Consider the following 27960-nt stretch of genomic DNA (forward strand, 5'->3'; position numbering starts at 1 on the left):
AAAAGAAATAGTAACACTTTATAAGTGCAAATAAAAACTCATTCAAAGGGCTGAGCAAGGGGATTTTTTTCTTCCTCGTAAAGTACATGTGGATCCCATCCAAAAGAGTTACCGTGAGCCATGTAACTTGTAATTAATTCTGCTATAAATGTCAGAACACTTTGCAGGTCTAAGCTGACCCACTAAAATTAGTCACCTTTTAACAATTCTTTTTGTGATTTGTTTTTCAGCAGAAGCGGCGGCTTGACCTGCTGACGATAACCAGCCCCGGTGAGTGAGCTGTGCCGCACGGCACGCTTCTCCTTTCCCAAAGAGATGCTTGTCTAAATGTGGTTTTTCCCCATCCCTGACATGCAAAATGAAAACCACTGTTCCCCTGAAAATCTTTCACATAATAACAAGTGACAGCTATATTGTGCTTGGCAAAGCCCCGGGCAGTTATCCGTTCACAGAGCTGCCTCTTCAGACCTTTACTCTATGAATTTGAGTGCTGATATTTCTTTAGGCCTCCTGGGGTTCCAGTTAGCGATATGTCTGCAGGGCAGATGCCCTGGAATGCACGACGTGTGCTCAAGTATCACAGAAATGCAAGTTTGACTTTCCTCGGTGGCAAACGTGAGCAGTTCGGGGAGCCGGTGGCCCTCTGTGCATGTGGTGGGACACAGGAGGTGCAGCCTTAGATCTGGACAACTCCAAAGTGGGTCAGAAAATGTTTAGGTAAAATGTAAATGCTCTAAATGATCTGCTGCGTAATGGCTTTTGTCATTCGCTTGTTGAGGAGATAAAGCAAAACGTGTTATACTGAGAAAGTATTTGGCTTTTTGGCATGGAGAGTTGTGAAGGTCTCAGCACGGTGGCCGGAATGAAGGTTGTTTGGAAAGTGCTCCTCTTTGATCTCAGCTCTTGAGGCTGGTGGCTTCTCGTTTATTGCTATTTTTTTGGCTCAGTTTCTTTCCATTAGCTGCTACAGCAGTTTGCTGCCCACCAGCTTCAGATGTACGACAGCTTGAATGGTGCTACCTTTTGGTTAACTTTTGCGAATTTTTAGATGCGTGTACGTGTTAAGCTTTCAGTTTGGCTTTAACTGAGACTAATGAGTTCTGGCTTTAACTGGGAGTAATGTGTTAGCGAAATGAGCAGGTGTTATGGGAAGTGAACAAGATGTGACACACATTTGCTTGGACAACAATTTTGCATCAATAATTGTTCTGACACTCTAAATGTAGATATCATCTGTGACATGGCTTCTCCTTCACTAACCTTGTTAAAATAATAAGAATTAAAACAAGGAGGAGGAACACTTTGTTGGGACAGATGTTTGAGGCTATTGGCAAACGCATCACATTTTTGCATGTTCACTTTCATGCAGTTTGCAATTATGTTAATGTATGCTCAGGGCACTCGCTGATAAAAGCGACAATGCAGTGTGCTACAGCCATTGTCACTATTCCGACTGTGACTTCAAGGACAAACATGGCACATTTCTCATTTTTCCTATCTTCAGCAGTCTGTATTTCTAGAGGAAAAAGAAAGAAGTTCTCTGAAGGTCTTAATGACAACAAACACTCAGATCCTGGATAAGGGCACCCACGTCCACAGACGTATTTTTAATAAGAGGAAAAGGGGGTTGGAGACCAGAATTACTTACTATGAGACTTTTCTATAAAATGAATTTGTGATACTTTGCTCATAATTTCAGAAACAGCGTTCACTGGAACAATGAAAGGGTTGAGTACGTTGAGTTTGTGCATAGATGTGATCACAGTAAGTAGCTGTCACTTCGGATCTCTCAGTTCAACACAGCAGTCTACTAAACCAACACGGCAATTAGTTGCAAGGACCAAAATAGCTAAATATTAAACCAGCTTTCAGTAACTGTGTCGGTAGACATACTGCACTAAAAGAGGGGGGAAAAGCTTTCCATAACATGCATTTTTTTTTTTCTGAAATACAAGTTTTACCCTTTGCTATTTAGTCAGAAATCTATAATAATTGCCTCATAGGAAAAAGATATATATATTTGTGCCATGATTATATATACATATAGTTTTGCTTTCAGTAAAGGCATTTTCAAACGAAGCCTAATGCTGGATCAGGCCAAACTTACCTAACAGCCTAAAGCTGAGATTTTTCAAAGTGGCTGAAAGAGTTAGGCATTTAATTCCTAGTAGGATTGGAAAATGCCAACTTGTGGATTAAAGCGTCTAGTTTTGGCCCTACAAATACAAAAATAAAATAAATCACAGTCCTGAGTCTTTTATCTGTCTCCGGAGACTGCAACTTTTAAATATGCCTAGCTGTAAGATCTGACATCAACAGTCTGCTTTGCAAAGTCGTGGTGCCGTTCATGATGGCTGAGATCAGCTATAATCACCATCATTCCTTGATTTACTGATTCAAATTAGGCAGTGGGCTATTTATTTGCAGCTGTTAATGTGTGGGGAATAGCTCCTGCTCTCCACCTCGCTTGTGGGGCAGCTCACTCCGCCTCATTTAGAGCATGAAAATCCAAAGCCTTATTGCTTAACTGTAAGAATAGACAAAGGACTTCCAAACCAAAGGTGACCTCTGTGATTTGCGCTGGTGTCGTGACAAAAATCAGCTCTTTCTTTTGTGTTTGTGTGAAATTCCTGAACCTGTTTTTGCATGTTTAGTCAAGAATCCCTTGGTGAGCCCTCGCAGGTATTTATTTCAACAACTCTTCCCTGTGTGCCTCTAACAACATTTCCAAAAATTGATCAGCCAGTTAATGGGATTAATCGCAAGGGAAAATAATGCCATTAATGTCAATAAAGAGCTGTTGAGACACAAGTGCCAAAACATTCAAAAGAGAGTCATTAATCTGTAATCTAGATTGAGGGCACTCTGGAAAAAATGAGGGAAAAACTAGATAAATAAATAAAAAGGAAGAAACGTAGAGAGTGAGAGCTGCGGCTTCAGCTACACATCTTTCATGCAACATACGGAGTTGATCCGTTCCAGTGCCCTCAAGAAAACGGGTACAGAAAGCTCCGCAATGCACCCCAAACTGGAGGAAGTCTTTGCTTTGCCGTGGGGCTCCAGAAACGGGCCGACACAAATGATGTGTCAGCTCGGAGCAAGCCCGGCTCCCTCACGCTCAGGTGTGCTCCTTTGAACTGACGCCCATGTAAATCGTGGAGGGGAGTTCTCTGCGCTGCCACACTGCTGGGAGCTGGAGGAATGTCCGATGACGTTTGTCAGTGCTCTTGCCGCGCTTCTTTCTTCTCGCCCCTTGACTTAGGCTGTAGCACGCTGTACAGTTTGGGGTGCAGGAGCCAGAGCTGATGTGTGCGGAGGGGTGGGCAAAAGTTGTTAATAATTCATTAGTAGCTGGCAGGGAGTGGGACATAATGAGGTTTAACTTTTGGCAATTTAGATTTTCTTTAAACTTAGTTTTACCTCTGAATTTGATCCAAAACATTTCCTTAACACCTCCTATACTTGACTCTGAGTTGCTGTTTTAATTTGGCTTTGCTGTACAAAGGACCTGAGGGTCTACCCTTACTTTCTACATGGTCGTGTTCTAGAAACACTTTGAACGTGCACATACGATCACACCACGTTTTGTGGTAACCGCTCAATACTTGCAAATAAGATATCCCTGTTTCCATAGCTTTTCCATGGAGACAAAGCTTTGTGCATCTCCTGTGTTTGCAATAATAATGCAGCTTTCCAATTTCTCTCCTCGGTAAGGTAAGTTCATCTCCCACTGAAGTATTTTTTAATTATTGATACCATAAATGGAAGTGTGTTGGAAACTATTGGCTTTGAAAATAGCTAACATGTGATATTATCCAGGAACCATCAGGAACATTCTTTTGAAATTCTCTTTGATTCCGCCATCCTCAGGGCTTTATCCTTCTCTACCAGTCTCTCTACTGCCAATTTAAAATAACATTCTCTTGAAATCAGTGCTATGTCAGGAGAAATTCATCAGCGCCATAGGTGCGTGTTTCCCAGATGTATATAAACCCACTACCTTTGGCAGCAGTAAATTGATTGCATTTAAAAAACCTGGGGTAGTTGAATATTCTGTGGTGCCCAGCTTGGCTGCAGCATGGAATATAAAGTATTTTAAGTTGCTTTCAGCTTTGTTTTAGGTGAAATAAAGTAAGAGCTGACTCCTTAATTCCTTCCTTTTGCTTTGCTCAGATTTTCTCTGACCACATTGGAGGTTTACGTGCAGGAACGGGGTAAAATATTCCTCATCTTTCTGGGGTGGCCCTGAGATTTGATCAGAAATGTGAACGTCTTTGTGCTCCCCGCAATATCAAAGCTCTTCGCTTTTAAACACGGAAAAAAAGCTTGATTTTAAAAGTATTTATCAGACCGATCTCAGTGGTGAAATATTCTCCCCTCTTTAATATCACCAGTGCTGCCTGCTCTAAAAATGTCTCAATTTCATTAATTCGTGATACATTTCTACACTGAATTATTTTAAGGTGGCTTTAGTTTCCGCCATACATATTTTACAGCCTTAAATTATAGATATAGGACTGTTGCCTAGTTAATTTCCTCTGGTTAGGAAAATATATCTCTACTCTCCTGGCATTGCATAAATTAATATGTGGGATTTGCTATATTTTTAGCTGATTAAGTTTTGCATTTCTACATATTACTGCTTGTGAGACCTCAAGTAAAACTACGTAAAGGAAGGAGAAGTTTTATAATATGCTTGAAAGTTTCATTTCACTATAAATTCCACCATAAGCCCCCCTACGAGACTTTTCCATTACCTTCTTGGATAGTCTGGCTATCTTCTTCTTTCTAATTGAAGCATGAAAATAATATGAACTCAAAGTCATGAAGCTATACGACAGGTATTAGTAAAAATGATATGGAGTAATAAAATGTGACAGGAAGTTGTTTGCTGCTCAGATTTTGGTACTATTTTTGCTAGTCCTTATTAATTAATACTGTATTGGCTTGGGTCTAAGGATGTGTCAAGGGATAGCGTCTGTTTTTGAACAGCCTGACATAATTACTGTTCGTGTTCACTAGTGAAGCTTCACAAGCTATTTTATTTGGAAAGGTGGTGGGCAGAAGAAATTATTATCTTTCCAGTAACAATCAAGTCTTTTAATTCTCAGTGATGGGCAGGAGTGAAACTATTTCTCATATCACTAAGACACTGGGCGTTAATCCACCCATTTGCTCACAATAACATAAAATAACTAAGGAAGACGGTACCTCATTGCTCAGCAAGACAGTAGAACACAAATGGCTTTTGTTTGAGCTCGCAGTACCAGAATTTCTTTGCCATACAAATAAAATATACATGCCGAAGTGTCGGCTCAAAGTGAAATTCCAATGTTGTCAGTCTTAGCTGAATCCTGAAACTACAGGATGAAGTTTGTTCTGCACTTGATGAAACTTCAGCAAGGTGAACTACTAACAGAGAGAAAACAGACTCTCTATTTTTTCATGCCATTAGGTTACATTCAGTTGTCCTGAGGCTAATTAAGAAATTTGAGTGCATCCAGTTCCTCATCTTCACTGCATCTGAAGAGCTGTAAGAATTTCCAGTTGCTGCGATAAGGAGAATACTGTTGCTTGTAATTAGCTGTTCGTGCAGATCAGAACCTCCCTAATTCTTACTTAAGCCTCTCTGTTTGCTGGAATAGCGAGCACAGAGATGCTGTGTACCCACTGACCGGTGCTGCCGTCCCCGCCAAGCCTCGCTCAAGCCTTGTCCCAAGAGAAGAAGCCCACCCTGACCTATCCTCATCTGTCTCCCCAAACACCATCTATACCCATCTCAAATATCACACTTTTGAGATCTATTGAAATGACACTTTTTTATCCAATAATGAAACCAGGTGGGTTTTTTTTCCATTTAGTTGCAAAATATTTAATTTTAGTAAGACTGTTTCATCCCCACCTTTGCATTTAAAACAAAATGACCTTTTTTTTGGATACATGTGGAATAAGTGATATTTGCAAAGTCAAAATAAGACTGCAGAGAGGATATTCTAAAGGCTAATCCATTACTTTTGAGGAAAAATATCAAGCTTTTCCAGAATACCTTATTATTATTCTGGGTCACCATGATGTTTCCATGCACCTTGGCATGTCCCTTTAATTGGATCCTTACATAGGAAGGTCCAGCATAGTTGCATTGAAAGCTGACATTTCTAACTAACTGACCTTTTCAGGCCCAGTGCTACTCCTATAATGATTATCCTCTAGCATTGTTTGGACACAATACCACATACTTCACAGCACATAAAGAATATGTTCTTTGAGAACTATTCAAAATGCCCAATCTCAAGTTAGCAAAATGAGAAAATTGGGTGCAAACATTCATCAGAGTGTTATTGTGCAGGTATCGATTTGAATGCCCTTTCATTTCTCTGGGAAAAAGTGTTGTATTATGGAGCTCTAAATTAACTTCTGTTCTGTTTTTTTTTCTCTTTTTTCCCTAGTAAGTATAAAAAGGTCAAATTCATTCATAAGGCTGAATAGATTTGCAGGATATAAGCAATAAGATAGCAATCAACCTTCAAATAACCTTTAAAGAGACAGTATCTTTTCTTATAAACAGTAATTGATCTGCTCATTAAGTCTCTGCATACTCTTTGGGCTCACCTAGGCAAAAATGTGTAGGAACCTGTGACAAAAGGATGTCGGCTAGAACAAAACAGGAATAAATCCTCAGGTGGAAATATAAATATTTGACAGGTTTCGCGGGGTGTAAAGTTGATGAAAGGGCTGACATTGTGATGTGAATTCCTTGACCTGACTGTTACAAGGCTGGAGTGAAAAAGACATAGAAAAGACCTCGAAGTATGAATTTGGTATTAGTGAGGATAACGATGACAGCGTGTTCAGACATGCCCAAAACCTGAATACATCTTCACCTTCCCTTCTGAGTTTCGCGGCTGATGTGGGAGGGTGAAGATCGCAGTTTGCCTTTGGTCAGCGTTCGTATAGGGGGGCGCACATATAGGGGCACGTCTGCCGGGGAGCTGCTGCACATCACAACCGACTTAACCACCTGTACCCGAGTTGCTCTTTCAAGAACAGCCAGAATGTCAAGTAATGGCTTTCTTTGCGCCATGAGCGCTTTTTTGGACGTACGAGGGGCGGCTGACGATCTCTGCCTGTGCAGAAAGGAAACCTGCACGTCCAGCCCCTTGTCACCGCCACCCGGTGCCGGTGTCCCTGCAGCTCCTCCGGTGTCGGCCGCAGCGGCTCAAGGGCTGCTGCATTCCTTCCGAGGGAGCGATATTTAGCCGGGGACTCGCTTGAAGAACAGGGATTCTGTGATTTAAGATACCAATCGGAAGATTAGTGTTCTGACCATGTCCATATTTCATTTCTGCATGTAAATCCGTGTTATGTTTTTAGTATTATTTTTATGAATTGCACATACACTGAGGACTATCTGTGCATAATTGATTACAAGGGGTTGTCTTGGTTTTTATCTTTGATCAGGATTTCCAGAAGCAGCGAGTATCCCCGGTGACGAGGCTTTTCATGCTGTAAATGTTTGCACATAATGCGTTCTGTTTTACTTCTCGATGTGCAGAATGAGCATCTGGCTTATTTAGAGAGAGTGAAAATGAGCGATTCTTTGCACAGGTGCATTGTGTTCCTTCTCTTTTGGCATAAGCTTGAGGAAAACTTAAAATAATATTGTTTTATTTTCTCCAAGAAAAAAAAACCCACTCTTTCTTGCATATCAGATGTTTTCACAGAGAATAGAAAGCTTTGTCCTTTTTAATGGAATTTTGATTTCCAAAGGTATCTGTATGGAAGCAGTCTCTTCACTTAGGTGTATTCTGTTTGTTTAACTGTCTGCTGAGTGACCTGAACAGGACTTGGTAAAAACCGGTGTACTAAATATACAGAAGCCAGCAGAGGATGATATTGATGGTACAAAATGGAGCACAGCGCAGAAACGCATGAGACCTGAATAGCAGCCTGTGCAGCTCGCAGGAGACTCGCCAGTGTGGTCCAGGTGCCACCAAGCCGTGTTACCTGGGTGCTCTGCCTGAGAGAAATCAGCCCTGGCTCTTCTTTAAAATTGTGATTCTTTTTAGTAAAAAGGCTTTAGGGTGCTGTCGTTCCAGTGGTGCCCAACTGCAGCTGGACCTGGACCTTTGCTCGTGACTTTGTTTTTAAGCAGGCACATGCTGTGCTTCATTTCTGCCGTGGCAGCGCCCACGTGTCGCAGTGCACGAGGACGCACAGTGTGGCACCAAGCTGCCCCCGAGCAGCTGGTGACTCCACGGATAAAGCAAGGGACAGTGGGCAGGATGGGGTGTCAAAAGTAAGAGACGTTTTTAGTAGAACTGCATTTCATTTTTGAGAAACTGCCCACTACCATCCTTTTTGCCTTGTAGATTCCCGTGCCTCTTCGCTACCCCTTTTCTCCAGTGTCTGATGTAGCAGAAAATGGCAGAACGGTGATAATTATACAGCTACAACGGATGGGGCTGAGGAAGAGGGGAGCTGGAACTGCACAAGGGACTCTTCCTTATCTCATTTGTTTCTAAGAATTGCCAGTGGGCTCATTTTTTTGGTATGCAGAACATTTTCTATTCAAGCAGAAAGCCAAGGTCACTGGGAAACCCACAAGAAGAGATAACCCACAGCCTTTTTTATAGTATTTTGAGCTTGTAACCAGAAGGCACAAAGGATTTTTTAGGAGAGATTTCAGTAGAAAGGTGTGATAGTTTTGTGAATTCAGACTGAAAATGCAGGATAACCCATGGTGAAAAAGTGACTTGTTCATCACGCAGCTCCGTGCAGCATTGGAGGGAGTTATCTGAGATGCTGCTAAATGAGATAGTGTGAGCACGGTTAGGCAGTAATATCACTGCAGTGTCGTTAAAACGCAGGTTAAAGGAAGGTGAAACACTGTTTTAACACCACGGTCTGGTTCTGGCGTTGCAGCTAGCCGTGGCATTTGTACAAGATGCTGCACTGGACCGCGCGGATGCTGCGGGTGCCAGGACCGTGCTGGCAGAGCGCTGAGGCACGCAAGGCCACATGAGATAAAGTCTATATTGGAGCCTGGGGAGGGCAACGTAAACCATTAAGTTGTATTTGCTGGGCCATACAACTCAAAATGAAAACAAGTTTGTTCAAAATAGCTAGGAGACAGCAGGGGATTATATTATTCTTGATATTTTTATTACATTACCTGCCCTTTTCCACACATGCGTCCATTGTCTTTATCATCTGGGGACTACTGGAAGGAAGAATTCTGTGTGCAGACCCTGATTTTCCTGCCCATGACCCGCAGCCTTGGAGCAGCGCTAAATCGTGTCGTGCTGCAGCCATCCCCTGTGATAAGCCACCCGCTCGCTGCTCCTCCCGGGGCTGTGAGGGTGCAGGGCCACAGCTGATGCGAAAGGATTCTGCATCTGGTCACTTAGACCTACTGCAAATTTGCTTTGGGATCTGACCCAGAGCACTTAAGTTGCCTCTTCCTTGGACCAAACCCCTCACCACTGTCAAAGATTTGACAAACCTGACACCGAGAGCGACTTCACGCATTGCGATCCTGAACTGAACTCCCTCGCTGCAACAGGCGGGCTTCAATTTTGTTATTCAAGCACTAAAATAGCTTTCTATATACTAGAAAAATTCCCTCCTTGGTCTAGTTTGAGCACCTGAGGCTGATGCTCCCCATCCCTCTGCCCACCTGGCCAGGTGTCACCTCTGCCATAGCCTTGACTTTCACACCGGCTCTGTGGACACTTGTGGCATCTCGACAGATGCCTCCCACAGCAGGAGCCACGGTGCCGCGTGCGTTTGTACCCAGCACAAAGAGAGGTGCTATATAATAGTGCTGCTGCTAATAAATATCAACCGTATAGATGTCAGGTTGCCCAGAGAATGTATTCTACCCACAAACCAGGCGGCTCTGCTGCGGGGTTCGGGAATTAACTGCAGGAGTATCACTCTCTTAAGGCTTTGTGTTATAGTTCTGTTTTCTTCACCTTTAACCCCACAATGGATTATGACCATACTTTCTCTTATAACTAAATGCTCTTCTGTCCTTTGACAAAACAGATTTGTGTCTTTTCATAGCTTTCTGTAGAGGGCTAATAATACATGGGAAAGCTTTACTGCCCACAGGAGACTTTGCCTGGCCGTAATAATAAGAAATGCTGTTGAAAAGTCATGATCAATGTTAATTCAGTTATTTTTCATTCTCTCTTTTTGTAATGAAATCTTCTACTTTGTGCATTTTATCCAGTGCTACCCCATGAATTGCTCGTTGGAGAGAGGGGTCATTGGTTATAAAAATGAATTCTTGTTGTTTGGCCTCATACAAAAATAACTGCAATATTTTGAAATGATGAATTTAAGGGAGAAAAATAGTGGAATCTTGGATGTACAAAAGATGTAAATATTGTTTTCCAGGTTTTATGGTTCCCTGATGCCTTCTCTAATTGCATAGCTAACCCTGAGTTTATTAAGTTATTTTCCAGAGTCCAACTCATTTGTAAACATGTCAGAATAAAATCTAAATTTATAAAAACCAAAACCTTTGGATTAGAATTGTGGAGTGATCAACAAACTAATTTAGAATGTATTTGCATGTAATTTACATGTGCCAAAATAGGACTGCATGTGGTTTGTAAATACAGGTCTTGAATCTATTTCACATTACAGAATAGCACAGAAGAAATTAATTGTAGCTTGAAAAAAAAAGGTTAAAATAATAAAAAAGATGGCTTAAAATGGCCCATGTTTGAACGTGATTCAATGTGCAGAAACTGGAGAGGAGAGATAAGCAGGCAGAGAAAGCTGTAAATTCTAGCAGCAACATCTGTAGTAGTTAGAATACTATGTTTTATTGCAATCCCTTGCCTCCCCCCGTGGACATTACGATGGCGTGCACTACATTTATTATTCACTTTCTGCAAGAGATGTTTTCCTAGCACAGCCTTAAAAATAAGGTCTGTTCCTTTCTTTTAACATTCAGACTTGTTCAAAGATAATGCCGTCAGCTTCCATTTGGAGCACCATGGCTAGTTTGGCCTCTATATTGGCACGAGATAACAATTTACCATTATCCTTTTGTACCAAAGGGTCAATCAGCAGGTAAATCCTCCATCTGGAGAAGACGTGTTGGTCACCGTTGCCTGCGAATCCTCCAAGCTGAGCAGAGAACACAGTTTAGAGAGGGAGGAGAAGGTCGTGCGGGACGATGAGCAGCGCTGGTGACGGGATGTGCAGAACGATGCTGAAGGGGGGGGGATGCTGAAAGGCAATGACCACGTGGAGCTGGCAGGTCTTGTCAGGAGTGTCACAGGGGCTCAGGGTGCAAGAATATTCATGTGCTGGTTATTTCTGCTGTCACACCTGCCAGAAGGAGGCTCTGACAGGATCCTCCATGGTTTTTTTCCATCTAAAATGCTATATGTGAAGAGGCAGGATGGAGCGGACCATCTATGCCTACTGCTTCTGAAATAAGCGGGACAGAGTGAAGCATCATCCATGGAGGTCTGAGATAGAAGAAGGGACATCAGCCACAACAGCAGCAGGTCTTGCTTTGACTACTCAGCTTCTGCTCCTTCTGTGAGCGTTGGAATGAATTCTGGGCCTTGGGATGAAAGCAGCCGTGGTTTTGAGGGAAGAGGGAATGCTCTTTGGGTAGAAAGGGATTGAGTAAATCCAGACGTAAGGGCTGAGTTTGGTAATACTGAAATCCATCACTGGAGGTAATTCATGTTTTCAGGAATGTCCTTTTCTCTATATTCATAGCCCAGCAGCCTGGAGTTTAAAAAGGGCAGCAAAGGGGGGCTGCAATATTGGATTTAACAGGGTCTGTAGAGCTCGTCAGTGTCGAATCTCACTTGTTTTCAGACTTTGCCAAGATTAAGTAGAGATGTAAGGGTCCCCCCTCCAAACCCTGGGATGTTTTTCTAAACTGGCTTAGTTTCATACATTTTCTTTCCTTTTTAGGCAAGGGGGAGAAAAAAATAGGAATGGAGGGTAAAAAACAAACTTCTTGGGGTAGGAGGCAGAGCTTTGTTGTATATTTGCTACTCTGTGTTGTGCTTGAGTACCATGGAAGAATATTCGCTACCAAGGAGGATCCGATTTCAGGAACCTTTCTATAATTTTTTCCAGGTCATAATACTTCTAATTCAATGTGCAGATAAGCGTCTCTAAATATTTTCTTGTACTTCTTATCTCTTCAACTCTAGAAGAAATTAATTGTAGCTTAAAAAAAAAAAAAAAAAGGTTTTATTTCCCATTTGGCTCTGAGCCGTTTTGTATATCTGCTTTAAATGTTAATTATTAATTAGGACATAATCTATTTAAGTCTCTTTAGCTGTCCATTTCTTCCAAAGAAGGCAGCTGGACGAAACAAGAAAAATGCATCATTATATAGATGATAAATTAGCCTCTTACCCAGGCGAAGACCATGTCTCAGCACTGAAGTTGAGATACGCCAGGGGCTGGAGCGGAGGAGCCTCCCGGCTTGTGTCCGCTTGCTGTTTGATCCACAGCATGAGCCGGCTAAGATGGCTTTTGTCATTAAATCAGTGGTAGCAGCAGAGCTTCATCCCCATAATTTCCATCCTACCAGAGTTCTTGTTGCTGGTGAATGGACTTAGCGGGAGGTTGGTGGTAGGTTGAGTGTTCTTAAGTTGTGTTTGAGCACGAGGAGTCAGAGAAGCAACAGCACAAGATATTAAAACAACCCAAAAATCCAACGCGTAATAAAAAGCTTTTGCATGTATCCCAAGTGAAGCAGATCCCTGTGTGAAGACCAGCGAAGCGGCAGCGCTAGTGATGTCCTGCAAAATCTGTTGACTGAATTTGCTGTATTGATGGGAGCGGGGAGAGTTGTGGATCTTTATACAAACGTATGGTTTCTTGACAGCAAATAGGTCATGGCCAGCTTTATCAACTGAGTCCTGAAGACGAAATGTGAGGCTGGCAATTGGCATCAATGACCCGCTGTGGAAACAGGAGTTTCTTTCATTTATTCTAATCATATTTTTGTTCAAATATTTACACATTTTATCTCTTATTTATTGAAAACATTATTTTGACTTCATGTTCAACAGCAAGGGACACACTTTGGATTAAATTTTTGTTTATTTGTGTATTCAGCTCTTTTTTATTTTCCAAGTTTAATGCAAAAAAAAAAAGAGCCCTTGTTTATATGAACAGTATCTATATGGACTTATGTATATGAACATTTGAAAAGATGGGCATTAGATTGCAGAGTCCATCAGCCTGGCTTCAAACCTTCCCTAGCAAACAGCTGAATGGCTTTGGCAATCTGCAGCGTGTTCCTGAGACTTCAAATGATGCTGTTGTGCTGCCCGCTGCGTCTCAGCTGTTCACAGACCAACGGCTGGTGAAGCTGGGACATTTTCACCTGTATTTTATATTTATCCATTGTTCATAATGATCACTTCAGTTCATTGTTCATGATGATCAGTTCCAGAAAGAAACACTGTGCCCATGCTGGTATTACCTTTAAAAAGGAGCACAGACACCCACTCCAGTTCAGACACACGAGTTAAATTACAAATACATTTGTAATACTTCACAATAATATGGCCCGATTGCTTTTATTGTAACTCAGACTGTCCTGTGCTGGTGGGACATGGCTAAGAAACACGGAGAACACAGACACAATTGAACTCTTGTTATCTCCAGGACTTGGGCAGATGGTCCATTTGGGATCCAGAGCCAGAGAACTTGCGTGTTCCTGACGTCCTTAAAATGCGGCTGGCAAGGGTGATGTTCATTTGTGATGGGCTTAACTCGCATGGGGAAATCCAGAATCAAGTCACTGCTCCCAGGATTATATTTCATTATGTACAAGCTAAAATTTCCTTAAGATAAATGGGTGCACTGCCCCAAATTCCTGTGCAATAGTATTGACCGAGCTTTTACCCTCAGGAGTGACATCTTAGAGTCATTGCAAGGGTCTGCTCAGAGCACAAAACCAGCCAAAAATGCAAACAGGTATTTGAGAGTAGCAGAAAGAGTAGAGAGCAAATTAGATGTAGTGATACACAGCTCTCAAAATAGGTGGTAGAGCCGGAAGAAGTACCATGAAAGACAATGACGATGATCAATAAAACGGCTTCAATCTGAAAAGAAATCCAGTAGAAATGTGATTTTTTTGCTGTAGGATGTGCCACGAGTGTAAATGGAGCCTGAACTGGGTTTCTAAAGTCAATGGGAGTTTTTCCATAGTTAGAAAATGCTGCAGCCACAGCTGCATTACTGTATTTTGAACCACATGATGATGGGTAAATACACCACTAATACAAGTTACTACTGGCCCAGGGATCATAATGAGTTTATATTCATTAAGGATAAAGAGCAAACAATTGCAACCTGTACTGTGGTTTGCCTGAGAAGGATTCAATTCCCAAAGCTGTAAAATTTCGTTAGCAAATATTTGAACAGAAAATGTGGCTCTTTCTTCTTTTTTTTTTCTTTAAAGAAATTGTATTAATTGTGTATCTCCAAAGCCACATCCCTTGACATGAAGGAAAACTTTAGCTAAAGGTCTGTTCAGGTTCAGCGATATAATTAAGAGAGCTTTAAAAAATAAAATTCAAATATTTAGCCTTAATGAGAATAGGGGACATAAATAGCTATTGGGTACAAAAAGACATGAAGGAAAAATCCTTGCAGGCAAAACTAAAAGTTCTATTCTTAGTATATTTGCTAGGATGTCTTTTATTCTGAATAGTTTAAAACTCTACAGGTTTTAGTTCGGAACGATAATGCAGAAAAGGCAGATGTGCTCAGTAAGAGTTTCTTTTGGTTTCTGTCACCTTGGGATAAAATGCTTTCAAATCTGGCACTATAATAACCGGAAAAGATGTTGGTTTAGTCTCTATTAGGGATAAACGCCCTTAAATCAGCGGCTGAGCAGACGCTTCTTGTTCGGGAGGTCCTAGAGGAGCCAGGATCACCTTGGGCCCAAGGCCATTGTACATCAATGTATCTTTGAACATGGGGGATGCCGTTTTATTGGACAAATACTCAAAAAGGCAACTTGTGTGCCTCGGGTTGGGACAGACTGGTGTTTTGACAACAACTAATGAAAACTAATTAAAAGACTGATGGAGGTTTAGGGAGCAAAAGTGAAACACCAATGGAAGGCAGTCGACGTTTCATGAGAAAGAGGATTTGCCAAACAATTCATCTCAGCCTTTGTGTATGTTATAAATTTAGTTGATAAAGTTTGTTGTGTAATCTTTTTAAGGGGTTTGATTTAGTACCTTACAGGTTTTTAAAAATATAGGATGTATTAAATAGGTTAAAGATCAGTCAACTGACACATCTCACAAATCACTCATCTTGGAGGAATCTTGCTTGAATAGGGCTCTTTTTAATGGCTTTCTTTTCACGGTAGTGGGCCCAATGCTATTTCTAATGATGATTTGTCGGTGATGAAAATGTCACTGTTGAGTGGTAAGGAGAGATGTAGAGAGGAGAGGTTAGTCATACCGTGCAACCTGGATCTCTTGATGGGCTGGATCCATTCACACAATACAGATATCAATATAGCAAAAAAACAGATTTCTGCTTCCTAAAGGCAGGAATGCAGCGGAAGCCTGCTTAACGGAACAGGATCGACAGATAATTTGGGACTCTGTCAAGAAGTTCAAGTGGATGTAGCCTCAAACGTATACAGGGACATAGGATGGATCAGAACCTCAAAAAAATATATCTCAAAATATTTCATACCTCAGTATGTGCTACTGTGGCATCCACCTTAGAAAGACAAGGCATTGAAGTACTGGAGAGCTGAGAAAAAGTTTTAAAATGTAAGATTTTAACCCCTTTTTAGCTCATCAAAAGTGAGACAGGAAGGCGACACGATAAGCATTTGGAGGTAGGCTGACCCTACTGCCGGCACGTCTGTGTTTGATTTATAACCCAGTCTACTGATCTAAATTATTTTTTACTATACATGGTTTACCTTTTGTATAGGAGTCTTTCCTGCATGAACATGTTCAAGTCATAAATGAGAAACGTTCAAGTGTATAAATGAGAGATCTGTACTCGAAGGCTTTCATGGAAGTTACATACCTGTGTGTGCACAAAACAAGAGGTCAATTTATAGGCAAGAACATATTTGCAAGAAAGAACTGTCAAAAGATATTTTGCCTGCGTCTCACAATCAGGACCAGAATCCCATGGCAACAGATAAAGGTCATTTTTACAGCATGATATGGACTTTAAAGTGCAGTATTTACAGTAATACTAATTACACTGGGTGGTGCATGAGCTGGATTGGTGTTCTCCAAGGCTGGCTGAAGGGATATGAACTTGCTTGCTATGAAGGGGTGGAATCATAGCTTGCCTGAGTTTAGATTCAAGTAGGTAAATAATTTACAGCTTTGTTTTGCTCTGCATCTCTACCTGATGCTCAGACACTATTGAAACTGGCAGAGTATCAGAGACAGATTTCTGGGAAGACCTGCCCTTTGGTCAAAGAAAATAAGCGTAGCTGAATGTTACCTGGGCGTGATCAAAGTGAAGAGTTATTATACTAATAGAGAGCAGTATGGTTAGAAAAGCTACCAAAGAGAAGTGATAACAGTCACAATTTAATGTAACATGTGAAATTTTACTGTATTTTTTCCTTTTAGGTGACCAATTACACCATGTAAACTAGTAAAAATATTTCATGCTGTGTTAAGCAAGAAAGACATAAACAAGAGAGCAACATGGGAATAAAGTATAATTTGTCTGCTGAACTACCATGAGGTTAATAGCAGCATATGGTCAAAAGAGAAGATGCATACAAAAGCAGAAATGGCTAGATCGGGCATAGCATTGAGCAGCCTACCAAAAATGACATTTCTCTTGCACTGCCGGCCTCTTCCACTTCAAAGTGTCCAATGCAATGAGCTACAGCTGGAAATCTTGGGGCTGCATTGCAATGTCCCAGGAAATGAAAAGCTTCGGAAAGCACGCAGAATAGGGAGCAAACAGAGCGGGCATGCTCCTGAAACAAACCCATATATTGCTATTGCAGACGTGGAACTCTGACAGCACCTCACAAAAGTTAAAGATCAAACTGGAAGTGGGGAACTCGTATCGCTAAGCTAATAATGTGGAAGAAAAATAGCTGGCGTGAAGTTGAACGTTACTTCACAGCTTTACAAGACCTTTTTATTTGGGTGGTTGGAAGTTTGTGTTTGCCCTTAACAAGGTAAAATAATGTAATTCCTTTCTATTGTTTGGAGCTGAGTGAGTGCCTGCAGGCTTGCTTGATGAGAAAAGTGACATCCTGAGGAAACGTACAGCAAATTGCAAGCAAAATCCTTATTAGCAGTGGCAGTTACCTCCTGGAGTAGCATTGATGTGGAATCCCTGTAAGGGTAGTGCTCTCCGCGCTCAACCAACCTGACAAATAAGAGCATTTGTTAGGAGTTCATATTCAAGTTGTGGTGGTGGTAATAGAATTTCACTTTCAGATTCACAACAATTAAAGCAAGGTACTGAATATCACTGTACCCGAGAGATTAGGTTTTAAAGTTACACGTACAGTCCTTTTCTATTGCAAATGCAATTAAAAAAAAAGCTGCTGCTTCTGCTCATCCTTAGAGTGGTTACGAAGAGCAAGCAGGAGTCAAAGATTTGGGATGTCCCCAAAGAACAGCAGCGTTCACCGTGTGATCCATGTCTTGTCTCAGCTCAGGAACCCAGAAGAACGTTTGGATCCATCCTCTGCTGTTCTCCAGAGTGGGACAGGGAGGACATGGGGATGCTCTGGGTTATTTGAGCACAGCAGTGGGAAGCAGCACACACGTTATTTTGGAAACTGTTTTGCTAACAAAACCAACCAAACAAAACCAAGTTAGCAGTATAATAACAGCCTTGACAGGAACCAAAACAATCTGCAGTGTTTGTTTTGTTTCCCATCAGCCGTTATGTCAGCGCAACAAGAAGTGAGAAGTACCAGAATGCTCATTTCTCCTTGTCCCATACAACTAAAATATCTGAAAACATTTACTCTGAGCATGCAAAGAGGCTCCAGAGTGGAGACAATTGAGAGAAATACTCAGATCTAATCTCAACTCGTGTTACTCAAGGTATGTTTAGATTAACTGACTGTATGAACTGACAGAAGAGGGATGTAGGAGCGGAACGGTTGGTGCTGAAGACATCACGCCTATTTCTGGGGTTTTTATGTTGGACCAGCCGTAGGGTGCTCCCATGACTTGACTTCAGACCTTAAAATGCTTAGGATGTCATATGGAGGAAGTAAATGTCTCGTTAAGTTACTAGTTGTCAAGCATATTTCCCCCCAATTCATTTTTAACTCGGCATCACCAAAATGCTCTCAAATAGAATTGGTTTGGGTATTGTTTAATTTAGTGAGAGAAAAATCACTGTTAACAAAGTAAAATAACAGCTGTTATTGTAATGCATCATGTGGAAAGGCAAGCATCTCAGTATTTGCTATTTTATATTTTGAACAATATTTAGTAGCTATTATCACTTTCAATGGAAGGTTGGAGTTCTGCACTTGATAAACAAAATGGGCTTGATCTTCACTCATGAAACCATTCAGAAATGCTATTAATACATCTGTTAATTAAATATGTGCTCATGTCCCAAATTTGTTCATGTTAGAAGTATATTTTACCATTTTAAAAGGACCAGTAATACTCAGAAAGGACCAATGATACCAGAATTACAAGCTCACTAGCCTTAGAGTGCACATATTGCTCCCCTGCAGTTTGGCTGCCAGCCTTGGAAGTTGTGTGCAGTATTTAAGGCTTCAGCCTGCCATGAGATACATTGGGTGTAGAAGTAAGTAATCTGCAGCGTCTGCTTACGTTGCATCTCGTGTACAGTAACAGCCTGTTGTGGGTGGGTTCTTGAGCACGTAGAAGCAATCTTCTCCTAAAACTGGAAAAATAAGATGTCTTTTTTCGGTTTTCTGATTTGAATTAATATTGGACTTATATATGCCATAGCCCAGAAGGAAAACCATGAGCTATTGCCACATTTCATGCATCAGGGCTTGGTACGCATGGTATCCCAGGACACTGTGGCTTTCTGTCACCAAATGCATTTTTGTTCTCGGGAAACGATGGCCATCGATTGGTGCTGGAGATGAGGCAGTGGGTTAGCTGGACACCAGTCCGCTCCTCTAATGACCATGCTTTGGTTTTGAGGTGCTGGAGAGGAGGCAGCGGGTTAGCTGGACACCAGTTTGTTCCTCTAATGACTATGCTTTGGTTTTGAGGTGCTGGAGATGAGGCAGCGGGTTGCTGCTCGCCACTCCGTTCCTTTAATGATCATGCTTTGGTTTTGAGGAACTCAGTAATCGATTGGTCTCACTTCAAGAAGTATTTGCTAAGTATCATTGATAGTATCTCTTATGGATCTTTTGGGGTTTCCTACATGAATTATTTTAGATGTTTTCCTTTTATGAAGCTCTTTTTTCTCTTCTTCCCTTGAAATTCAATGACTTCTTCCCGAACATTACAAAGGTATTTTTTAATTTGCCCGCAGTGGGGGAAACAGTCAAAAATTTGATCAGGGAGTGCACTGAATGCAGTGAAAACAAATTTTATTTTTAATGCTGTGTTATTCATCTCTCTAGTTTTGATTCTTTAAATGGTCTGTGAGGAGGGAACCTATTTGATAGAAGTCTGAAGCAAAGCCAAATGAGAGACTGGTTTACTACTATGTTTAGCAGGTTTCTTTGTATGGCTTCTCACTTGGTAGCAGTCATTTCCCAGGCAGTATAAACATCGTCCACCTTCTGGGGTTACTCTTTGTTTCTACAAGGGCTCTAGTCTTTTCCACACCAGGTATCAGCTTTAAGAGCGTGAAGACCTTTTTCAATGACACACCAAAGTCATTACCTTCTGAACAAGCTGGTACATTGAAAGTGTCTGAGAACATTTCTTCAGTTCCATCACAGCATTGGTCTTTTCTTCTCAGTGGCAGACTTGACAAATTTGACAGGGTAACCTAACACTTCCAGAACTGTGTTAGAAGAAAAATGCTCCTGTGCATGAGAACTAGAAATAATGTTACATAAACAGTATTTCATATCCATAAGCCTTTTGGGGTCTGGGTTATTTTTTGAATTTTAATTGGGAGTGTGCTGAAAGCTGACAATCATTGCTAGCTTTGTAATGTCTTTTCTAGGGTCTATTTGTAAATTGTGCCTTCTATTTCTTTCCTTATTTGTGAATGAATTTGCAGAGAGCCAGGTAGAGCAGACATCTCCAGCAGTGTTGTGTGTGTGTTCATGGCCAGAACAGGAGCGACAGGTCCCTGGCAGGCCAAGCCGTGTCCTCGCGTGCCTCAACTCTTCTCCTGGAGGAGAAAAGCTGGAGCAGGAACAGGGCAATGCTGCCTTTGTGCCCATCCAACCCCGGGGCTGTCAGCAAGGGTGTGAACTCGTGTCAGTTGTCACAGCCAGCCATGGGACTGGTGCCACAAATGCGTCTGCTAAACTAGTCTGCCAGCAACTAGTCCACAGATGGACATGATGTTCATACACCACCAATGTGGGCTGGGGCCTAATGGCAGACCTAAAGTCTAAACTTATCTAATTTATTATCTTTCCCCGTGGCCGCTGCTCTCCTCCCGTACTCCTTTGTATTAAAAGCAATACTGGAAGCCTGTGGTTCCAATGTTTCACTTTTTCCATGTGAGTTCTCTCCCTCCCTGTGGTAGGCTGCTCTGTAATACTTCGATATTGATGAGGATATTTTCTCAAAGGCATCTGAGGCTTCTGCTTTTCGGGGATCAAAGGAAGGAATAATCTGGATTTTTGCAAATGGATACATGGCAACATTGATGTTGTGTCTTCAGTGAATTGCAGAGTTAATGTGCTTCATCTGCTCCAGAGGCTATTCTAATACTAATGTGCTTTTACGCCTTAAAAAAGTCCATGACCTAAATACAAATAGGAAATCCAGCATGACTTTAGTTGTTGAGAGATGCAGGGTTTGCTGGCCTACCCTCGTTGTTCATGTCCTAGTTTAGCTTCACACTTGTCCATTTTTGTTTGTTTTACTGTTTTCTGCAATCTCTGGCATTATCATTCCAATCCACTGATTCTTTGGCTCCGGGATCACCAGACAGTAAGGTCTCATTTGCACTCCTCTCCACCTGTCTGAACGGCGATCAGAGACCCCAGCTGCCAAGCTCTGCAATACTTTGCAATACTCAGTCGAGGATTGTGGTTGGCACCAATGCAGGTTTCGTTTAGTCACGCTGGCAGCGTTCACACTACCACTGGGCTCACTATAGGTGCAGACACAAGTGTTTCGGTCACTTATTCTTTTTACATAGTCTAAAAATGTATAAAAAATTTGCCCAGGCAAGTTTTTCCTCCATCCAAATTCACTTTATTACACAGGCATGCCATTTTGAAGGTGGAGGCACACGTTTGCGCTCTTCTCTTGGCATCACATCCTTGTGCTTGCGGAGATGTTTGTGCTGCCCTTGGCATTGCTCCTCTATGTTCTTCCCTTTCACTCTTGGGGTGGCTTTGGCAGCTGCTCTGGCCAGATGCAGCGCTCTCTCCTCTTTTCCAGCGGAGGCATGTGAGGTCTTTGTGAAAAGCTTTCTGGCAGACACTCTGCATTTTGCTGGCTCTGCTTTGCGTCCCCAAGACGTGCTCTTCATCCTATTGACGTGCTGCCTTCTGACCCACAAACAAGCCAGTTCAGTCGCGTGAGGTGGGTGTTTGGAGGGAAAGCAGCTTACGTAACACACACCAAAAGCCCCATTAGTGCCTTTGTCTGCTCCATTTCTGATGTATAAACAGTTACTTTGACATTTAATGGGTTTGTCATCTTATATCTTGGAAGCCCAGCAATACCATGCATCCCCTTGGAATAAGCAGGAAGATTAATAATGCCTGCTTGCAAGTACAGATTTCCTGATTTTTAATAAGTAGCGAGCTCAAATTTTCCCCTGATAAAGACATTTTAATAGTCTCTCTCTCCTCGAATGGTCTGCTTGTTTTCATTAAAAGTGACGGAACTTCTTATTTTGCAGGCTACTACCCTTTGTCTAATCACTTGGCATTGTTGAACGGGTTGAAGTTACTGTAAGCATGCACACTGCAGGCAAATTGGAAGGAAAGAAAAGAAAAAAGAGACACAGTTTTCCTTAATCTGCCAAAACAGTCAGGACAAGTTCAAGCAGGAATGTTATTACTGACCTCTGCCAAGCCGACACTGTCCTGGAGCATTTGTGCTGGTAACAAGCAATGTGCTTCAATCATTCCTCTGCAAAGTTAATTATTGTAAGTGTTCCTTTTGTTAACAAATAATAAAGCTCTGCCTTTGGAGGATTTCAACCAAGTTAATGAATATGCTAGCCCAACATTTTACTTTAGGATATGTTAGTTAAATAACCAGGACTCTACCTGTAGGACACGATAGTTAAATCTTATATTCCCACTAGAACTCAGGACTTAAAATATTCATATACAGAGCCACACAGTAGTGGCAAAGGTGATAAAAGTGGCCAGCAGGTCCCCATGGGGAGAGCATTTGGAGAAGTGGGGAATGTTCTGCGAACCTGATGGTTGTTTTTCTTTTGAGCACGAGAAAGACTTGATGTCATCTTTTCAGTTTGTAGAAGGACTTGCTGTTTTGACACTTGGGATTTGGGTTGTTGGAAATCTTTTCATGTTAAATTTGCTTATTCACAAATGCTAATGGTGGTAATATTAGCAGTATACTTTGTAACTTGTCACTTTATGATCTCAGTCTCTATGTAAGAATCAGGGTTTTTTCATCTCTTATGATTAACAGGCAGAAATACATGGCTGGTAGCATCTGATTCAGCACCAGGCTTAGGAATAGGCTGGGGAGTCTGTCCTCAGCGTCTCCCCAGTAAACCCCACACAAGTACATTTCTGCTCTTCCCAGTTCCATTGTTCTAAATACTTCTGCTCCACCTCACCCGTTGCATTTTTGTAGTCTCAGACATTTGTAAGGTGCTCATCACAGAGGCATTTAAGTGTCATAACATTAGATGAAAGGCAAAACCTTAGCTCGAAATGTATAGTTCATACTCAACACCATCTGCTTCACCCGTAACACTGTTGCTCATACTGAAGTTATGATGAAAAATGGCTCGATTGTTTTTTTAAAGAAGATTCCCGAGGGAATCACTACCACCATCAGACAAAAGCCAGATCTGAGATGCCTCATCTAATGAAGCCCATAGTGAGGATGTTCATGTTGTGATGGACCATTAGGTGGAGCACTGTGTCCAGAGACCTTCAGCACCAGCCAGGTGAAGCCAGAAGGCTGCCCTGGGGATGTCAGCCACTTGTGATGGTGATCGAGGAATATTTCAGTTAGGTCAATAGTTTTGCCGTATATAAAGATGACAAGAAAACTGAGCCAGTGTGTTCGATGTTCTGAGCTCATTGAGTTGCTAGACCACCAAGGACTTCATAGTTAATAACCAGCACTTCAGGCGGCACCTGGGAGGAGAACGGCACTCAGCAGGAGCCCGAGAGCGGGTGCAATGTGCTCTGGTCCAGTTGCTCGTCCTCCACGGCAGGCGGCCGTGTCCCGCTCCAGCCGGAGCTGCCGCCTGTCCTCGGCGTCAGTCCCACACCGCACACGCTGCAGCGGACAAGAGCTTCACTTGCTGCTTTTACTTTGTTGACTGTTCCTGCCAGTGCCCCTGTCAGTATAAAACTCCCCGTATAACTCTGTGTGCATACCGGGGAACAGCATTGGGGTGACAGGGACCCATTTTGTGGTGGAGGTCTCTCTGAAAGCACGTTACACTTTTAGTTTCCTCCATCTGATGGCATAGCACATCAGATTGACATACCATTGACATCTTTTTAGATTATTATCTTTAGTAAATCGCTCGCTCATCCTGCATTTTATCCATAGGAACAGCAAATTTCTCTTTATTAAGAAATTCCCGTAAGTCCCTTCAAAATAATGTTACACTCTGTAGTTATTAACTTCTTATCTTCTTTTTTATTAAACACCAAGTCAGTAGTGTTCACTTCCAGGAAAACGGGCAGAATTTGCTGTGTGATGCACTATTGTCATTCAGTTCAGATCTTCTCTAATGGCAGCGGTTTGCTGAAGTTACAGCCCCAGCTGACTGTAAGTGTAGGTTGTAATTTTCTGAGATGACTTCTGATTGTGGTGCTTGCCTTCTTCACGAGACAGCGCCGAACGCCAAACACGTCTTCAGAAACATCACAAGGCTTTATTTACAATTATAACAGAGGTACATGTTTAAAGGTTTTGTGGCTCGGAAGGAGTATTGATCATTGGTTGACATTTTTAAGAAAAACTACTACTGCAAAATGAAATCATTCACTCTCCTTAGGACGAGCAAACGGGAATAATGGTTCTTTATAAGAAACAAAGGAAAGGCTGGATATTATTGGGTGGTCAGTTTTATATTCATATTTTGTGGTTGGTTTGCATTTTTGTTACAGTTGTCTTGCACGTCCTGATTTCTAACAATTTGCTTTCTTGGCTGTTTTTCAAATTGTTACTAAGCGGGCAGAGTTAAGGTTGCTTGCCCTGTATCATGTGTCTGTATAATTATATTGTAGCCACAGCCTTAACTTGTTTTCTCTGGGCTGTTATGGCTTGGCTTTGGGGTGGGTTGTTGCTTTTGGGGTTTGCTTGGGTTTTCTTTGTGTGTGTTTGTTTGGATTTGGGTTTCTGTTGGTTTTGGTTTTTTGTTTTGCTTTGTTTGGTTGGTTTTTAATACCCGTGCAAATTCTTGTAGGGTTTATTCGCCCTTTATTCGCTAACATATACTCTTAAACTCCACAGCTTTTTCTCTATGAGAGTATGCAGTGTTTGCTCTCATGGCAACAATGCCCTTTTTCCTGTAGTCTCAGGCTGGAAGTGTAACCAGCTTGAGTGTATTTGTTTGTACTTTAATAACATGCACATCCCTTATGTGCCTATGCTGCTGTTTCCCTGATGGTAACCGAGAGTGCTGTGAATCCTCATCCACCAATGTTTCCCTCCTCTTAAATGTCATCGCTGTCAGCAAAGGAGGGATGCAAAAATATTAGAATGACGTTTTCTAGATTCTTCTGCGATCTGCTTCTACTTTCTCTCCTGCAGCAAGTGATGGGAAACATTCAGCAGGGACAGCTTAGGAAATGATAGCAGCTGAGTAAATCTGACTCGCAGAATTAAATATCATGGATCAAATGGGCTCGTGCCAAATTTTCCCCCTGGATTTAATGTAAGACTCTGACCCTCGTGATATTACAAAAGTGGGTCAAATTTTCTGTGCTTGTACAATAGGACTTTTGACATTTTGCCAACGCCAGTATGCACTATCAAAGGTTTTATCATCAGCTGCCAAAGAGATAACTACAAGTTTTGAATTCCAATAAAGACTGTAATTGAATGGACTGTGTCTCAGGAAAATAACAGGGGGGAAATGGATAACAGTGGGTGTTTCGCCCCTGTGTTGCCATGAGGAAATGTGGCTGAGGATCAGCTGGAAACAAGGTGGCAGAGATGACAGCACCGAAAGGAAAGGTTTTTATCCTTGCTCAGAGGAGGATGTTTCGTGCCCCTCTCAGACCTCTGCGACCACTAGTCGAGGCTGTTTGGTTGTGTGCAGGGGGTGCAGGTGTTTAACCCTGGAAAGATGCTTTGTGGCTCGATGGGGAGATTTTCTTCCCCGTTTTCTCCCCTTAAGTATCCTGATCTTGACCATTCACCTCTCAGACTGGATCTCCAAACTTTAACACTTAAGGGTTTGCCGTCCTTCTGTCTCTTTCCTTACTATGGGTTGTTCAGCCCTACAGATGCGATGCCCGTTTTTCTCAGAGTAATAACGGTGCTGTTCTCCACAACCTCTCTTTTTTTCTTTTTCTCTGATGCAATATTTATTGCTTCAGTCTGCTTTTTATCTTCTGTGAGGCTGTAGCTTTGCATCTTTTCTGTCTAGTCCACCTTGCTCTGTCATGGGGGCTCCATAAGTTGGTGAAACTGGAGTTCTCAGCGCAGTTCCTTTGTCCCCTTCCCATATTAGTGGCATGGCAGCTTTCCACCATGGAAGTATTTATAATGTTGCTAACTGCTTCACAGCCTCAGGCAGGGACAGGAGAACTGAAAGCTAAGTATAAACCAGTGTTGGGTGTCCACCATCCCCAACGGGTCTCAGTTCATCCAAGGCAATGGTGAAGTGATGCCAGAGGTTCAGGGCAGCTTCATGGTGTGACAGCCAGTGTTGCAACTGTAGAAGTTTGACTTTTATCCAAAACGAAACAAAATCGAGTCTTCTAAAATGGCGATAATCCTTCTTGTATTACCGAGGTGATACTGGAGGGGATCACGTATCTGTGGGTGTGCTGTGTAACCTCAGACTGGTTGCGCGCCAGGCCCAGCCTCCCTTGCAGTTCTTGTAACTCTTAATTCCAGAAGCACAGAAGTTATTAGTTTGGGAAAATTTTGCTTTTTTTATAATTAAGTCTGTAGAAGGTAGAAATCAACAGTACAGTGCGTTTTCCCAGCAGAGACCGTAAATTAATTAGGAGCAATTTGCTGTCAGAAACAATTTCCATAATTTAAAGTAAAAAAGCAGAAAACCCGTTTCTATGCTGAAGTGATTTAACTCCTGCGAAGATGGATTATGTGAAATTGTGATTTACCTGCTCCTGGCTGCTGGTCCCCAGAATGACGTGGAAGACGATCCAGGTGGTGGCTGCTGATGCTGGGGCAGAACTTCTGCAGTGATGCCCTCTCCCCCAGCCACCCAGATCTTGACCTTTTCATAACAGAATTGTCTTTGACACTTGCAAATTCCTGTCAGGAGATAATGAACAAATTGCAGTGCTAATCGAACACAGGCCTTTTCTAGGCTTTTGCCTGATCGTCACGCAGCAAAGGTCACAATCTAACTAATGAGGGTTTTGGGTGATACCTACACAATATGTGGGCTTTTCTGAAAGGCCAAAATTTATGGGTGCCACTTGGGGACAATTCAGCTATCACAAGCATCTTTTAAGTACAGGAAGGCATGATCCATCCATCACTAAAGCCCCATTATTGGAGTTAAACACTCAGCCTCATCTACATAATTGCCAGACCTTGGGCTCCTCAAAAGGCCTCGGTGTCATTATGATAGATCCCCCTCCCTGTTTACCAGGAAGAATGAACATGAGATGGTCCATTGTGGCATTTAGTATTTCAGCCCATCAGGATTTTAGGGTGATTTGCAGATATCAAGTCACTGGGATGCTGATTTAAATGAAGGGAACATTTGCAAAATCATAAATTTGTCCCATGAAGTCTACAATGCGGACACCTTTCTGCAGCTGACAAGCACTGCAAAATTTACGGCTCCACACTTGCATTTTCTCCTTTTTGTGGCCTTTTCAGGTGCGAATATATTTATTGGTCCTTTCTTTCTTTGCTGACGTACAATTAAAGCAGTCTGACCTCTAGCTGCCAAATGCCTCACCAAAATCCACGGTAGAAAACATGGATTCCAGAGAATAAAATCTGCTGCATCATTAGGTCTTGCTTTAAAACTACATGTACACTTTATTAAAACTGTTTCCGAATATGTAGGAGTTGTAGGCTAGAGATGAAAAGGCACTGGAAGATAAATTGGGGTACTATCCTCAAAATGTGCAGGTTACCTGCAGAGCATTAAACCAGCCTGGGGAAGGGTAATGCAGCAGTGGTGCTCAGCTCCTTTCTCAGTGTGCTGGCACCAGATTGCAATCTAAGCAATCAGACTTGGGCTGCTCTCGGTGCGTTCCCACCGCACTGCGTGCAGCCTGGTGCTGTTTCATCTCACATAAAGGTCTGTACGATTGACACGTGCGGTTCAACAGCTGCTGCATTTCAGTGGTGGGTGAAGGGATCCCTGCATATAGTTGGTGTATCAGTTTGGCTTGCGTTCTCGGGTGCTGTGGGATGTAAGGTGTGACATAAATTGATGTTATATAAATATTTTTGAGTT

General features: G+C 42.0%; 1 protein-coding gene and 1 long non-coding RNA gene across 13 annotated transcripts in view; both read left to right on the forward strand.

The window, feature by feature from the left end:
* LOC102088218 (BEN domain-containing protein 5) overlaps positions 1 to 27960 on the forward strand; it is an 889197-nt gene that overhangs the window by 463480 nt on the left and 397757 nt on the right. For 9 of the 12 annotated variants that reach the window (XM_065071427.1, XM_065071429.1, XM_065071424.1 and 6 more), the window contains one exon: positions 231 to 270. In XM_065071427.1, coding sequence (XP_064927499.1) covers positions 231 to 270 — 40 coding nt within the window. The remainder of the gene's footprint in view (positions 1 to 230; positions 271 to 27960) is intronic. The other 3 variants (XM_065071428.1, XM_065071430.1, XM_065071425.1) reach the window with 1 other exon arrangement.
* LOC135580074 (uncharacterized) lies at positions 281 to 22328 on the forward strand. Its single transcript, XR_010474203.1, has 2 exons — positions 281 to 3714; positions 5456 to 22328. It is a non-coding gene; the product is annotated as an uncharacterized LOC135580074 (long non-coding RNA).

This window comes from Columba livia, chromosome 8, assembly GCF_036013475.1.
Source record: "Columba livia isolate bColLiv1 breed racing homer chromosome 8, bColLiv1.pat.W.v2, whole genome shotgun sequence".
NCBI classification, from domain to species: domain Eukaryota; kingdom Metazoa; phylum Chordata; class Aves; order Columbiformes; family Columbidae; genus Columba; species Columba livia.